Source organism: Ambystoma mexicanum, chromosome 11, assembly GCF_040938575.1.
Source record: "Ambystoma mexicanum isolate Mex_15411 chromosome 11, UKY_AmexF1_1, whole genome shotgun sequence".
NCBI lineage: Eukaryota > Metazoa > Chordata > Amphibia > Caudata > Ambystomatidae > Ambystoma > Ambystoma mexicanum.
Window position 1 is genome coordinate 610,115,477 of NC_090934.1, and position 15,399 is coordinate 610,130,875.

Genomic DNA, 15,399 nt, shown 5'->3' on the forward strand with positions numbered 1-15,399 from the left:
CCCCATCACCAACAGTGCTTTTCCACCAAACACGGGATTGCACCCGGTCCGGTACCCAGCTTTGCCTCTGCCAGACAATCAGTTAAACAAAGATACAAAGTATCAGAATCTTAATTAAAATAATTCTACCAGCCAATGGGATCAGAAGCTGAGAAAGCCTATTACATCCCTTTTAAGAGCCTTACAGCTACTTTATAACAATGACTATACCCAAGCCACATGGGATCATGCAATAACTTAGGCCCTACATAGATTAGTGACCTAGGGGCAGGAATCACGCAAGCCTTTTAAGTGATATGCCACAACAGGGTAGTTGTTTTATCCAGATTTAATGCATGGTCTCAGAGAACACCATACTACTCTGCATAGCTCAGAACATACATATATGCTTCCAAAAGATGACTTGGGATGTCACCATCAAAAACCAGTACTTTGCTCAAAAATGCATTGGTCGCTCTGTGGTTTTGCTTTTGGGTCATAACTTATTGGCCCTATGCACAGATGAAAGAAGAACGAAGAAAGCTCTGATGGATGAACCACTGGATAGTTGCTAACCTACATAACTACCCTGGCATCTGTGTATTTAAATAACTATTACAAATCCTTTATCAAATTAGCCGACAGACCTGTTATGGGAAAAATGTGTAATAGGAAGTTTCATTTGACAGTTTTGAATGCCTTTTCTGCACCCAAAATATGAATGGGCCAACTGAGTATCCCTCTCCCATTGGCTGTAATATCTACTGGGTTAGTTCAGTAGTGGAATTGGCACACAGGGAGAGCACAACTACTAATGTTCCATTTTTTAGGGAAAATGTAATCTTAGTATCCTTCCAGCACCCTGGGAGCATCCATCTGCCCAATGCTACTCAATAATTCAATCAACAGGGTTGCTAAACTGCCCTCAGTCCCTTGATATATCTGTAGAGAGGGCATATGTTCCTGCTTCAAGGGGACATATGTGTTAAGCAGTTCCAACATGGCTTGGTTGCGAGTTGATAAGAGCATCAATGTTGTTGTTTTTTTGGGTTGGTGTAGGGTATTTTGTGGAGATTTGGGGCCTGACGGTATTTTATTACCGCCGAGAAATAACTTAGCAATAATCACTCTTTGTATTCAGATTTGGCCATGTGCAACAATAATACAATGGACATGCATTATTTCAGCACCCAGACCTGCATATTTGGTATACGTGGTTGGTGGTATTTTTGTGAGCATAATTCCCTTGTTTTATTTGTGGCCCCAATGTCCAGAATCCCTTATCTTCGCTTAGATTTTTCGTGTGATCACTAGAGAGACCTCAGACCTGCATTCTAGGGAAACCACAATTTCCAGGGATAGTGTTGGTGCGCCACCATGGGCAAACTCACTGACTTATTTACGACAGAGAGCTATATGTGGTAGTCTTGTGGTAATTTCCACTACCTTATATACGGTAGGGAGCTATGTTCAGAGAGTCTCTCTTCCCGTTGGCTCATGTACCTCCAACAAGTTATACTACAGTCACTCACAATTATTCATACTGATTCTGACATACACACATCTGTCTTAAAATGACCATTGCACTTTTTAAAAATCTCCCCACATCATTGGCATTGTAATGGTAAATAGAAAATAAACCACCCGTCTGTTTTCAAATATTTTCTGTATTATAAAATTTGCATTTAGGCATGATCTCATTTTTACAGCAATAAAAGGGAACAATCAAAGCATTTTCAATGACACACTGCAATTATAGTGGCGAAGAACAGAACTTAAATTGCAACATTAGCACTTGATAAAGACACGCACGGGACTTTCATTTTTCTAAACTGACTGCATACTTTCGTGCACACACACAGCTCCCCCAGTTAGGTAATTACCTTATCTGTTCAGATTCTTCTCTCTGTGAATGTGGCTCTCTTGGCGTAACTCCAATAAAAAGGAACGCTTGCCTTCTCAAGCCGGGGTCATTGCCTGGAATTCTCAGCTTTTTCAGATAGGACTGCCTCTGCCAGTGGAAAGGTAATTCTTTCAGCTTTCCCCAGTCTCGACTGCAGCAGGACACCCCCACAGCCAGGTCTTCTCCCCAGTAGTGCAGAAAGATGTCTGCCTGTCTTTTTCCCTGCTACTGCCCACTAAAACTTTCCTCTCAGCCCTCTTTATGACGTGTTCCAATGAAATCCATCATCTCTCATCCTCCTACTTTTCAACAATAGCTTCGCTTATACATTTGCAATTGTTGCAAATCTGACTTCCTCCTTCCTGCCGTTACTGTGCACAACAACACGGATAATCAGGCAGAGAAGAGAAAAATCTGCACACTCATTTAAATGGTTTTCAAAGTATGCCTAATTCTGCAGTAGAGAACACATTTTATTAGTGGGTTATATTAAAATAAGGTTTTATTAGTCAGGTTAATTGTTAATATGTTAGCTGTTAATTTTCAAATGTGTCTCTAGCAATATAGGCATTTCAGGTGAAAAATAGTGTGCATTTTTAAATGAACACGTGTGCTTTTAACTGTAAAATAGCTTTGCATCTTATATATTAAAATCGTTTTTTGACTGAATAGCCTGTCTTTCCTTGTTAATCTGCTAACCCATATAGCAATGCACCGCACCCTTGTGGTGGTGCTGCAAAAAAAAAAATGCTACTTGTGCAGTAGTACTGTACTCTGTGCTGTAACATGCCAAATATCCTTACATATACCCTCCTTTTGTTTTTTAGAACTTGGCTATAATCCAAGCCAATCTCTAAAAACAACTTGTTCTTTCTTTTTCTCTTAAAATGCATGTGTATTGGGATATCTTTCTCTTCCTGACGTAGTCAGTAAAATCAGTAACATTTTCATTTTTACTGATAGCACAATCAACCATCCACCCATGATTAGCACCAAGATAGCCAAACCCACTATTGAGCGTTCCCCCCAGGTTCCCCAATTAAATCTTTCCACTTCTATTATGCCCAGATTACTAATTGTAATATTGTTTTTTCGCAAATTCATTTTCATAACATGTCTTTCTTTGTGATTCAATAAATATTCCACATCTGGATCTATTGGAAAAGTATCCCTTTGAAAAAAATCGATATTTTCCACTTGGCTTTCCCAAACATCATTTGTTACATGGAACAATGTTAATCCCCCAATTGACACAATTGCATCCTTTGGAACCTGTAAATAAAAAACATTATATTTTACCTGTTTAACCACGTATGTTCCATGGTTTAAATGTACTACCGTCATGTTCTTTAAACAGGTACTGACCAACCATTTACCTCTGACCATCTTAGCCTGTGCCATTTCTTCACTCCCCATATTACTAATAATCACTTCACATCCCTCTGATATACTTGGGTCAGATTTCAATCCACAAATAGCATCTGTGGCATCAGGAACAAACGGTTTACCTGGACACATATAATTTTGTTCTTTAAATGTTACACATGTTTCCAGGTTTGGTATTAAATAAACTTCAGGTTCCCATGACTGAAATGCCACCACTTCTGGAGTCTTAATCTTAATGAATTTGTCCTCTTGCCAAAATCCCACGTTGTGTACCCACTTCGTTTGATAAATAAGTTCAGGGGCTACAAATGGGATGCATAGCAAAAATCCGATCTCTAGTCTTTCCAAGTCCACATATAACGGCATTGCATTCCCCATTTCGAATGCAATTCTTATCTGTATAAGGTCAATTTCCCTCCTGGTCAATCTTTCTATCATTTGCCGAATGATATCCTGCGAAACAAAATACAAGGGAATATGTCCTTGAATCAATTGTGAAACTGCAGTTTGAACTTCTCTCATATAATTCGTTAATAGTCTATCAACAGGACTCATTATGTTCAATATTTCATTTAAAGTTCTGTCATGCTTAAGTATTATTTTAGTCGCCCGTTGCATCACATCCGCTTGTTCATTTAGAATGATTGCAGTTTCATTTATGAATCTTACTTGTTCATCCAGTCCCCCTCTAATTCCATCTAATGTCTTTTGTATTATTTCTAGGTCAATACTCAGTTGTTGTGCTTTAGTACTCAGTGTTCCTACCGAAATAGAATTGGCTGTTGATATTGTAGTACCTATTATTGCCCCAATTATAGACATTACCATTGATATCGCGAGCATCACCGCACCTCTCTTTCCTCTCTTCTTCTTAATGTCTGCTGAATTCACGAATGTTTTTTCCAATTGCATTAATATATCTCTTATTGACTGCTTAGCGTCCTCTTTTCTTATTTCCAGCCACTCTTTAGTCTGTTCAATCTTAATTCCGGTATTGTTCAAATGTTTTTCAATCAAAATCTCAGGATCCAATGGTATGTAGATATTTTGGAAAATCATCCTTCTATCACTCATGATGAATCCTGGTGCTTCTTCTACCGCGATACCAGATGCTGGTCCAGGTTCAATGACAACCTGTGCTTCTGAATTCTTGAAGATCCCTCCAAATATCACTATTGTTAAACATGTCATCGGTATCATCTTCAATGCTGATCGCTTTGTAGCCTTGGTCTTCACCCCTCTTTGGGGCTTTCCCGGAATCCGTCCTCGCGGTCTCCAGTACTCCATCGTCTCCCGTGGCCTCTGATCCCGGAACCTCCGACCAAATAATGTTAATTGTCTAAATCAAAATAGAAAATAAACAGATTAAGTACATAGCACAATACTAATTTCCACCTTTTTGCCAAAAATAAAACATGCTTGGTAAAAATACTTCTTTTTTTTTTTTTTTTTTTTTCTGAAATTAAACACAAGTTAAAAGAAAACAAACACATATAAAACAGCATTCAATATTTAATACACTTTCTCTCTGTACACCAACCACGAGCTTCCGTTATATGTGCATTTATTTATTTATTTATTTATATTATATATTTATTTATTTATTTATTTATATTATATATTTTCACATATATTACAGTGTTTATGTGCCATCATAACAATCAACTTTTTTTTTTTAACTTCTTTGTCACTGCCTCCTGATTACACCCATTTATTTTCTCAATGGACTCTATCCGTTTCCACATGCTCAAGCTGCCTGATCTCATGTCTGGGATGGCATGGTTTGATTTGATTTACATGGACAAACTGCTCTATTGCTGTTTCACCTTCATTTTTCAAAATTTTATACACTACAGGAGAGACTTTATCTATAATTTGAAATGGCCCCTGCCAGGCTGCCAGAAATTTAGAATTTTTCTGTTTACTTTTTCCAAAATGAAACTTGTACACCTGATCCCCTACATTGTATTCCTTTACTGATGTCTTTTTGTCATAATATGACTTAGCACTGTCAGCAGCTCTTTCCAGATTTCTCTGCACAAAAGCAAATGCATGTTGCAAATGCCTCCTCAGTTCATCAATATATTCATGAACTGTGGATGCACTCACTAGAGTTTGCTCATGTGTTCTGTATAGTAGGTGTTGTGGTAACACCATTTTCCTACCTGTTAAGACCTCATGGGGGCTAACACCTGATGCTTTGGCAGGAGTCGACCTGATTGCCATCAAAACCAATGGTAAACGCAAATCCCAGCTGGAACCTGCTTCTGCCACAAATTTCTTTAAAATGTCCACAACAGACCTATTGCTTCTTTCAACTGTACCTGAAGACGCCGCCCGATATGCGATATGTAGTTTCCTTTTCACACCTAGTATTTGCCATACCTTGCTCATTAGAGTACTTGTGAAATGACTTCCTCTGTCTGACTCAATTCTTTGTGGCAACCCAAACCTTGAGAACACATGGTTCACCAGCAATGTGGCTGCTGTTTGCGCACTACAATCTGGTGCGGGAATGCACTCAATCCATTTTGACATCAAACATACCACACTCAGAATATAGCGGTGTCCCCTGCTCGACCTTTTTAAAGGACCTACATAGTCTATTTGCAAATCTGACCATGGGAGAGTTAGGCCTCTTTTCATCAATGGTGCTCTATGCATTGGTGAAGCAGGTTTAAATTGGGCGCATACTAGACATCCTCTAGTATATAATTCCACATCTTGGGACATATGTGGCCAGTAAGCATAATCTTTTAGTATTTCTAATGTCTTTTGTGAACCTCTATGGCCTGCAGTTATGGCATCATGTGCATGGTGTAGCATTAGTCCTCTGAATGAAAGGGGTACTACCCACTGTATTTGCCCTGTTATGGACTCTCTAATCATGAGTCCATCCTGTAATCTAATTCGTTTTTTGTTCTTTAATAGCACCCTCAACTCTTCTTTTCCCATACAATCATTTTCTGTTAAAGGATTTTGTTCAGGATCTATCAAATGATTATAATAGATTCCCAAAATTTGATCATTCTTTTGTGCCTCAATCAAATCTTGGTCTGGCGTGTCATGACTCCACTGCACCACCGGTTGATCTACCTCCTTTGGTGCTTTAGACCGTGTGACTGCATCAATTTGTATTTCACCCATTAAATAATCAATAGGTAGCAATTCTCCCATCACAGCCCCAATCTTAGCCAGATGGTCTGCCTTATCATTTCCCTCCTTATCCTCTCCTGGTGTTTTTAAATGCCCACGAATTTTTCTCCAGTATATTGTTAAATTATTTTCTGACACCAATTTGTCTATGGCTTGTATCATTTTTCCATGTTTAAGTGGCTTTTTGTTGTATGTAACCATGCCTCTTGCTTTCCAACCAGGCAAATACTCCACAAAGCTATTCCGTGCATAGTCAGAATCAGTCACCAGGACAATTTCACTGAACTTTTTATCAACTGCAGTAGCAATTGCTTTATAGATGGCTGCCAATTCCGCCACCTGACTGCTCCTATCTCCAATCCTCATCCCTATACTAGGAACGCCTTCACATTTCAACCAGACATTTCCTATTCCTGCCACTAATTGTTTATTACTGTCATTTTCAATGTGAAAAGCACAACCATCCACGTATACAGTTGGCAAATCCTTGCATGTTTTTTCATCAAAAGCTTTGTGTGGTGATTGTTCAAATTCCTGTAAACTAGCTTCCACATCCATTTCATTTGTTATTTGTTCAGCTGCACAGTCATGTAAGTCAGCTAACCCTTGAGCAATTGGGCTCTTTTTATTTTGTCCATATCTTACTTCTACGGGAAAACCTTGTAATGCCAGCGTCCATGAAGTGATTCTGGATTGCGCTAGATTGCCTGATCTAATTCTTTTACTTTCTAAAAATTGCAAAGGTTGATGATTTGTTTCAATAATCACCTTTTCTCCCTGAACAATGGGGCGAAAATGTTGTAGCGCCCACACAGTGGTTAATAGGGCCTTCTCACATTCATTAAATTTCATTTCAACTTGGGAAAATGCCTTACTTGCATATGCAATGGTTTTGTGATTCAAATCGTGTTTTTGTGATAACACTGCTGACATACAATGTTCAGAAAAGCCTATTTCTATAAAGAAATCCCTATCCTTTATGGGGTATGCTAAACATGGTGCCTTTACAAGACATTCCTTCAATCTAGCCACTGCATCAGATTGCTCTCTTTCCCATCTCCAGGGAGTATTTAGTTTAAGCAGTTTAGTCAATGGTTGAGTGATTTCTGCATAATTCTCAATGAACTTTCTGTTATAGCCTGTCATCCCTAATAAACTTTTTACTCCTTTCACATTTTTAGGATCTTTTAATCTTTGTATGGCCTCTATTTTCTTCCTTTGTGGATTTAGCCCATGTTCAGTCACTTCATGCCCTAGAAAGTTCACTTTTTTCTTGCACCATTGTGCTTTTTGCAAAGATACTTTGGCGCCTGCTTTCTGCAATTGGCCAAGCACATGTCTTATTTCATCAAAATGGCTTTTAAGGTTTTCATTTTTTATCAAGACATCATCCACATAAACTATTGTCCCTCTTTCCGCTGCATCCGGCATGGCCTTTCTCAAAAATATGCCAAATTCACTCCCACTATTGATGTACCCGAACGGAGCTCTAAGCCAGGCATATTGAGTCCTGTCAAATGTAAAGGAAAATAGGTGTTGTATCTCCTCTGCCAATGGCACACACCAATATCCAGATGTGAGATCTAACGTGGTAAATACATTTGAACCATGTATCTGAGCTAGGCCCTGATCAATGAATGGTAGTGGCCATCTAGATACTGGTACTCTTTTATTTAACTCTCTTAAGTCTGCACACAGCCGCCATTGACCATTTGGCTTTAACACACCTAAAATAGGCGTATTGGATGTGCTATGAATGGGCCTAATTATTCCCCGTGATTCCAAATTTTTAATAATCTCTGCCAATGATTCTAAACATGCCAGCGGTAGTCTATACTGGCGTACAAACACTGGATTTCTGCTACAACCTTCTGGTAGTGTGGCCACATGTAAATCAGTTAAACCACAATCATAAGCATCTTTTGCAAATACATCCTTGAACTCCATAAATATTTCCCTCAGAGTGCGTCGATCCTCATCGCTGTTACATGCATCCGCTAAGGAGATCTGCTCTTCTACCATTCTGGAAAATTCTGGAAACTCTTCTGGTAAAGGAATCTCAGCGCTTTCCTCTAACTGTGTGGCTGTGTCTTTTTGTAGAGCTGCCACTTTCAAATATTTTGGCATATCAGCTTCCACTTCAATGGGCTGATTTCCTGTTTCATTTTCATTTAAATTAAATATTATGCAATCCTCTTGATGGCAGCACACTGTCTCATTTGAATCATAAGGATACACAGAATGAATTTTAAACATTCCTTTGGGCTGAGAGTCCAGGTGTTCTGGCAACTCGCCCTTGGCATCTACATATTTTTCAGGAATATTCCCAATCACCATGTTATTTAAATCTGCCGTATAATGTGATTTTTGTATGGCCATTCCTAATGGGGAGTTTTCCTCTAAATGAATATCCTGACAACCTTTATTATTCACCATGATTTTTACAGATCCCTCACCAATGTCTACCAATGGAATGTATTCATAATCCAGGCCTTGCTGTTTTATGGATCCATTCAGGCATACAAATGCATCAGAGCCTTTCATCTGCTGTCCATTTTTGCATTTCAGTGTTATTGCAAACTGTTTTGTAAATGCAGGAATAATAGTATTTTTCCTCATCTGTAATTCGACTGCATAAGGAACTAGTTGTGCACAATGATAAGCCCTTCTTTTGTCTTCAAATTCAGGCGCCGGCCCACCTAGGCGCGACCATATTTTTTGATTAAGGAAATCTAACACCATACACATTCTGTGCATGATGTCATTGCCCATGTAAAATTCATTTTGTGCTCCACTCACTATCCATACATTATGGTAAATTGCTTTCTGCCCAATGCTAATTTTAAGCATGCATCTGCCTGTAATTCGGTTTTCAAAGTTTGGACTGTCCAACCCAGAAACATATTGGTTTTTAATCCTAAATTTCGGGATTTCTTCCCTCTCCACAATTTTTTGCAACAATTTCTCATTAATGAAACTCCTTTCATGTTCAAGCGCTAAAGTGGCTTTTATTGTTTTAAGATAATCATTTATACCAGCGTGAACCCATGGTTGCTCATCTTCCATGTGTATCTCTGCCAGAGTGGTAATGTGTTTTTCTGAATCTGTTTTAGGAACAATATTCTGTTTGCATGTATTCTCTTTTAAATAGAAACGTAATGTGTGTTCGTCTATGGCAGTCTGCCAATCTTTCCTTGGGTCCAAGTATATTTGTACAGGTAGTTTTTCATTGTCGCTCTGATCTTTGTCTTGACACCTTAATATAACAGTGACACTAGGTATGCAGCTATTCTGTAGATATACCTCCACAGCATCCTTTGTTTTGGCAACGGTGTGACATTCTTTTATATTGCTGTTTTGTGATTTTAGTTTCTTAGGCCTCAATGGTTTTTTGGTTAAGGACCACAGCACTCCATTCACCCCATCTATGAGAGGAGACAATCTTTTCAGGCAATCTGTCCCCATCAGAAATGGAATTTCACAAATAGATGTGATCAATACCTCTTGTTTCATTCTGTGCTTTCCTATTTTTATGTCAACCTCAGTTACACCTATGATGGGCACCTCCTCCCCATTAAAGTTATGCACTGGGCCTTGATTTGCCTTCACTGTGATCTGACTCTGTGGAGGCCTCCCTTCATTGATACTCTTTACCAGCTCCTTGGACATAATTGTGGCCTGTGCGCCAGTGTCAATCATAGCAAAGGTGTGGCATTTTTCTTCTACAGTGATGGGTGCATAATATCTGTCCTCAACTTCCTCTAATACACATAAGAAATGTGAATTCTTACTGATTTCAGGGCTCACCTTTCTCCAACTTTTTTCACTTTTGGCTAAGCACATTGGTAAATGAAAAGACATTTTTCCCTCCTTTTTACCCATTTCTGTGCGAGATATTTTATTCATTTCTCCATGTTCAGAGGTTTTTTGGAGTGTGGCCACCGTTCGCCCATCCATCTGGGTAACATCAGAGACCACATTACAACCTTCCAACTGAACATGTGTCACAACATCATTCAGCAATTTGTCATTTTTTAATTCTGTGCATTTGTGATCATTTAGTGTAATACCAGCCCTTTCAGCCTCTTCAAAAATATGTGGCTCAAAGAATTTTTCAGGTGATTGACTTGTACCCTCCTTGTGAGTATTTCCTTTTTCTGTCTGTGTTTGGTAATTGTTTTGCTTGCCCAGGGAAGGAGCTATGGCATCCCCACTTACTCCCTGTTCACTGGTATTCCCCATGCATGAGTCAATTTTCTTAAATCTGTCCCTTTGTTCTTTTGGAATTCCTAATGTTTCTTTTTCATTTGTGCAAACCTTTACTGTTTTATTTAGCTCTAAGTTAAACCGTACCTCTTTTTTAGAAGTATTTGCACTTTCTGTCACAATTTCATTTACTGGTACTTTCATTTTTAATCCATTAGACATCTCAGAGTCGTTATGCAAAATTATATCAGAGCAATCTGTCATTTTGACACTGCAGTTATCATGAGTACTTAGTCACTTTTCGGAAGCCCCCCGGTCATTGCTATGGCCATCAGCCCCCTCTTTGGAAGGTTGTTTTTGCGCTGTATAGAGCTTTCCTATTTGCTCAGCTAACATTTTCACTTGGGCCTCAAGGCATTGGAACCTTTCCACCTCTCTAGGATCCTCTTTCTGTGGCCTAGGTCGATATTGGTTGTTTTCCCCCTGATTGGATCTATTCTGATACCTCTCAGGTGATTGATACCGGTTGGGATGGTTTCTGAACTCTTGATTCATTTGTGGAGGGGAGCGGGTTGCACCCATCCTTTGATTATAATCCCCTGGTGGGGAATCATTGTACTGGCGTGGACTGTAGTTCACGTTTTGCCTCATGTCCTGTCTCTCAGATTGTGGGTACTGGCCCCTATGTTGATTTCCATTATCAGTAAATCGATCCACATATCGGGGCCTATCCTGATTACCATATATCATGGTGCTGGGATCAAATCTGCTCTGTGTCCCCAATGACTGGTAGGGACCATCATTTCTTTGATCTTGATTTTGTCTCTGGTTATTGTTCATACCTGCCATATCAGACCGGTATCTTACCCGGGGTCTATCTCCTAAATATCTAGGGCTGATGTAGCTCTCTCTATTACTAGGATCATGTGATTGGAACATTGGTACAGTAAATGGCGATCTTTGTTGATTACCCCTTTGTTCAGGTGTCACATTATTTTTACCTTGGCTTTGAGCAGACTCAAGGGACATTTTGGCTGACCTGATTTCCATTACTGTGGCTGAGGGTTCTTTAGATTTAGGCCTGGTATCTTTCATTTTATCACTTTCTCTACCCTGACAATAGAGTACCTCATATAGCTTGGTGCTTTGATGTACAATCCATTCAAGGGACTTGTCACGGTCAAATTCACGGACCAATTGGGATATGATGTCTTTCTGTAGCCCATAGAAGTATGCGGTTTTAAACTCATTGGAATTTGAGTCAAAAGATACATCAAAGCGAGAGAATGCTCTTTTTAAGTCTTGTAAAAATTGGCGAGGTGATGTATTAGGTCCAGCAGTAATAGTGTACGCAACTTTCTTTGCCTCCTGCAATGACTGAAAAGGAGAAAAATGGCGCCTAATTTCTTTTTCAAACTCCAGCCATGTCATATTCTGCTGTTCATTTAATCCCCTTATGATGCTGGCCGTCGGGGCATCTAAAGTTAAATGAAAATATTGTCTGTACTGTTCCTTAGGTATCTGGAGTGCTTTAAAAATGTCATGCACCGCTTCTAAGTGATCCTCAATGCAGCATTCACCTCCCTTTTTAAATGGTTTGATCAGGGCTTTAATGGATTTCATTATTTTTATGGGGCTACTTGTTGCAATGCATGGAATTGCACTATTTTGTGATTCAATCCTGTTTTCAGGTGTATGAGATTGGTGGCTGCCCCCAATGGGAGTATCAAATCCCCCAAGGGCGCTGCAACCAAGTTCAGTCACCGGCCCAGTCACTGGGGCACTAGCTCTTTGGGCAGAGCTAGAATTCACCTCCACTCCATTGAATGTGGTACCCTGCCGCCTCTCCTGTGACCTGGGAATGCACATTTGCTGTTCTAAGTCCTTACACTTTTTAAGGAGTCTGTTGGCTTCATCATGCAAATAATTATTTTCATCACTCATTTTATTAATTGCCTCCTGCATATCGCACATTTGCATTTGGCATTCATTGAACTCTTTATTTCTCTTGTCTCTTTCTTGAATCATTTTAATCATTTCTTGTTCTACACTCTGGAGATCACCTTCTTTTTCGCAATGTTCTTTTTGTAAAATCTGCATTTCTGAAACAACCTCATCTTTATCCTGCCTAATGTGATCCACTAAGGCTTTTAAGTGTGTCAATTCTTGCTCACTATCTTCAAATTGTTTCTTGCTTTTGGATAACTGAGTATCAAAGTCTCTGCATTTTAATTGCATGTCTTTTTGGCATACATCCAATTCTGCTCTCAACATTTCCTGATTTTTACTTGCCCCATCTAATTCAGTCTTTAACCTGTTAATTAGCTGAGTATCATTCTCTTGCATTCGCAGCGACTTGTTTAAAATAAACCATATTTTGCCGCATAGCCGTATTAAACAGTCTTTCTCTGCACTTTTATCGGCTGCATTCAATAATCTCGTAAGGCAGACCTGAATTATGCTGCCTTCTGCAAAAATATTGTCTAGTTTTTCTTTCTGCACCTCACCCTGAATGCGGTTACTCCATTCTAAGGTACTGTTCGAAGACCAATTCCCATGTGCAAATAACTTTGCCTCTAAATATTGCACTAGATCTGAGAATGTGGTTTCCCTTTGTGACATTCTGAAATTCGTTTTTAGTGGCACACTGCTATTATAAAATGGGTTCCCTTTAATGTGCAAATGGCAGTGTGAGACACGCTTGCCACGCCCAGTAGGTACTCTATGATCACTTTCCCGGCCTGCAACGCACCATAAATATGTAGGGTATTTTGTGGAGATTTGGGGCCTGACGGTATTTTATTACCGCCGAGAAATAACTTAGCAATAATCACTCTTTGTATTCAGATTTGGCCATGTGCAACAATAATACAATGGACATGCATTATTTCAGCACCCAGACCTGCATATTTGGTATACGTGGTTGGTGGTATTTTTGTGAGCATAATTCCCTTGTTTTATTTGTGGCCCCAATGTCCAGAATCCCTTATCTTCGCTTAGATTTTTCGTGTGATCACTAGAGAGACCTCAGACCTGCATTCTAGGGAAACCACAATTTCCAGGGATAGTGTTGGTGCGCCACCATGGGCAAACTCACTGACTTATTTACGACAGAGAGCTATATGTGGTAGTCTTGTGGTAATTTCCACTACCTTATATACGGTAGGGAGCTATGTTCAGAGAGTCTCTCTTCCCGTTGGCTCATGTACCTCCAACAAGTTATACTACAGTCACTCACAATTATTCATACTGATTCTGACATACACACATCTGTCTTAAAATGACCATTGCACTTTTTAAAAATCTCCCCACATCATTGGCATTGTAATGGTAAATAGAAAATAAACCACCCGTCTGTTTTCAAATATTTTCTGTATTATAAAATTTGCATTTAGGCATGATCTCATTTTTACAGCAATAAAAGGGAACAATCAAAGCATTTTCAATGACACACTGCAATTATAGTGGCGAAGAACAGAACTTAAATTGCAACATTAGCACTTGATAAAGACACGCACGGGACTTTCATTTTTCTAAACTGACTGCATACTTTCGTGCACACACACAGCTCCCCCAGTTAGGTAATTACCTTATCTGTTCAGATTCTTCTCTCTGTGAATGTGGCTCTCTTGGCGTAACTCCAATAAAAAGGAACGCTTGCCTTCTCAAGCCGGGGTCATTGCCTGGAATTCTCAGCTTTTTCAGATAGGACTGCCTCTGCCAGTGGAAAGGTAATTCTTTCAGCTTTCCCCAGTCTCGACTGCAGCAGGACACCCCCACAGCCAGGTCTTCTCCCCAGTAGTGCAGAAAGATGTCTGCCTGTCTTTTTCCCTGCTACTGCCCACTAAAACTTTCCTCTCAGCCCTCTTTATGACGTGTTCCAATGAAATCCATCATCTCTCATCCTCCTACTTTTCAACAATAGCTTCGCTTATACATTTGCAATTGTTGCAAATCTGACTTCCTCCTTCCTGCCGTTACTGTGCACAACAACACGGATAATCAGGCAGAGAAGAGAAAAATCTGCACACTCATTTAAATGGTTTTCAAAGTATGCCTAATTCTGCAGTAGAGAACACATTTTATTAGTGGGTTATATTAAAATAAGGTTTTATTAGTCAGGTTAATTGTTAATATGTTAGCTGTTAATTTTCAAATGTGTCTCTAGCAATATAGGCATTTCAGGTGAAAAATAGTGTGCATTTTTAAATGAACACGTGTGCTTTTAACTGTAAAATAGCTTTGCATCTTATATATTAAAATCGTTTTTTGACTGAATAGCCTGTCTTTCCTTGTTAATCTGCTAACCCATATAGCAATGCACCGCACCCTTGTGGTGGTGCTGCAAAAAAAAAAATGCTACTTGTGCAGTAGTACTGTACTCTGTGCTGTAACATGCCAAATATCCTTACATATAATTGGCCAAGCACATGTCTTATTTCATCAAAATGGCTTTTAAGGTTTTCATTTTTTATCAAGACATCATCCACATAAACTATTGTCCCTCTTTCCGCTGCATCCGGCATGGCCTTTCTCAAAAATATGCCAAATTCACTCCCACTATTGATGTACCCGAACGGAGCTCTAAGCCAGGCATATTGAGTCCTGTCAAATGTAAAGGAAAATAGGTGTTGTATCTCCTCTGCCAATGGCACACACCAATATCCAGATGTGAGATCTAACGTGGTAAATACATTTGAACCATGTATCTGAGCTAGGCCCTGATCAATGAATGGTAGTGGCCATCTAGATACTGGTACTCTTTTATT

The 15,399-nt window shown here is 39.3% G+C and overlaps 2 protein-coding genes across 2 annotated transcripts in view; one reads left to right on the top strand and one right to left on the bottom strand.

Moving 5' to 3' along the window:
- The window catches only part of NELL1 (neural EGFL like 1), a 6,602,686-nt gene that overhangs the window by 2,035,476 nt on the left and 4,551,811 nt on the right, over window positions 1–15,399 (top strand). The window lies entirely within an intron of this gene.
- Window positions 1,629–14,463, bottom strand: LOC138503617 (uncharacterized). The gene is made up of 2 exons (XM_069623484.1): window positions 14,220–14,463; window positions 1,629–4,607 (listed from the first exon to the last, which is right to left on the bottom strand). Exon 2 carries the CDS (start codon window positions 4,553–4,555, stop codon window positions 2,765–2,767), a length of 1,791 nt encoding a protein of 596 aa, XP_069479585.1. The 5' UTR covers window positions 4,556–4,607; window positions 14,220–14,463; the 3' UTR covers window positions 1,629–2,764.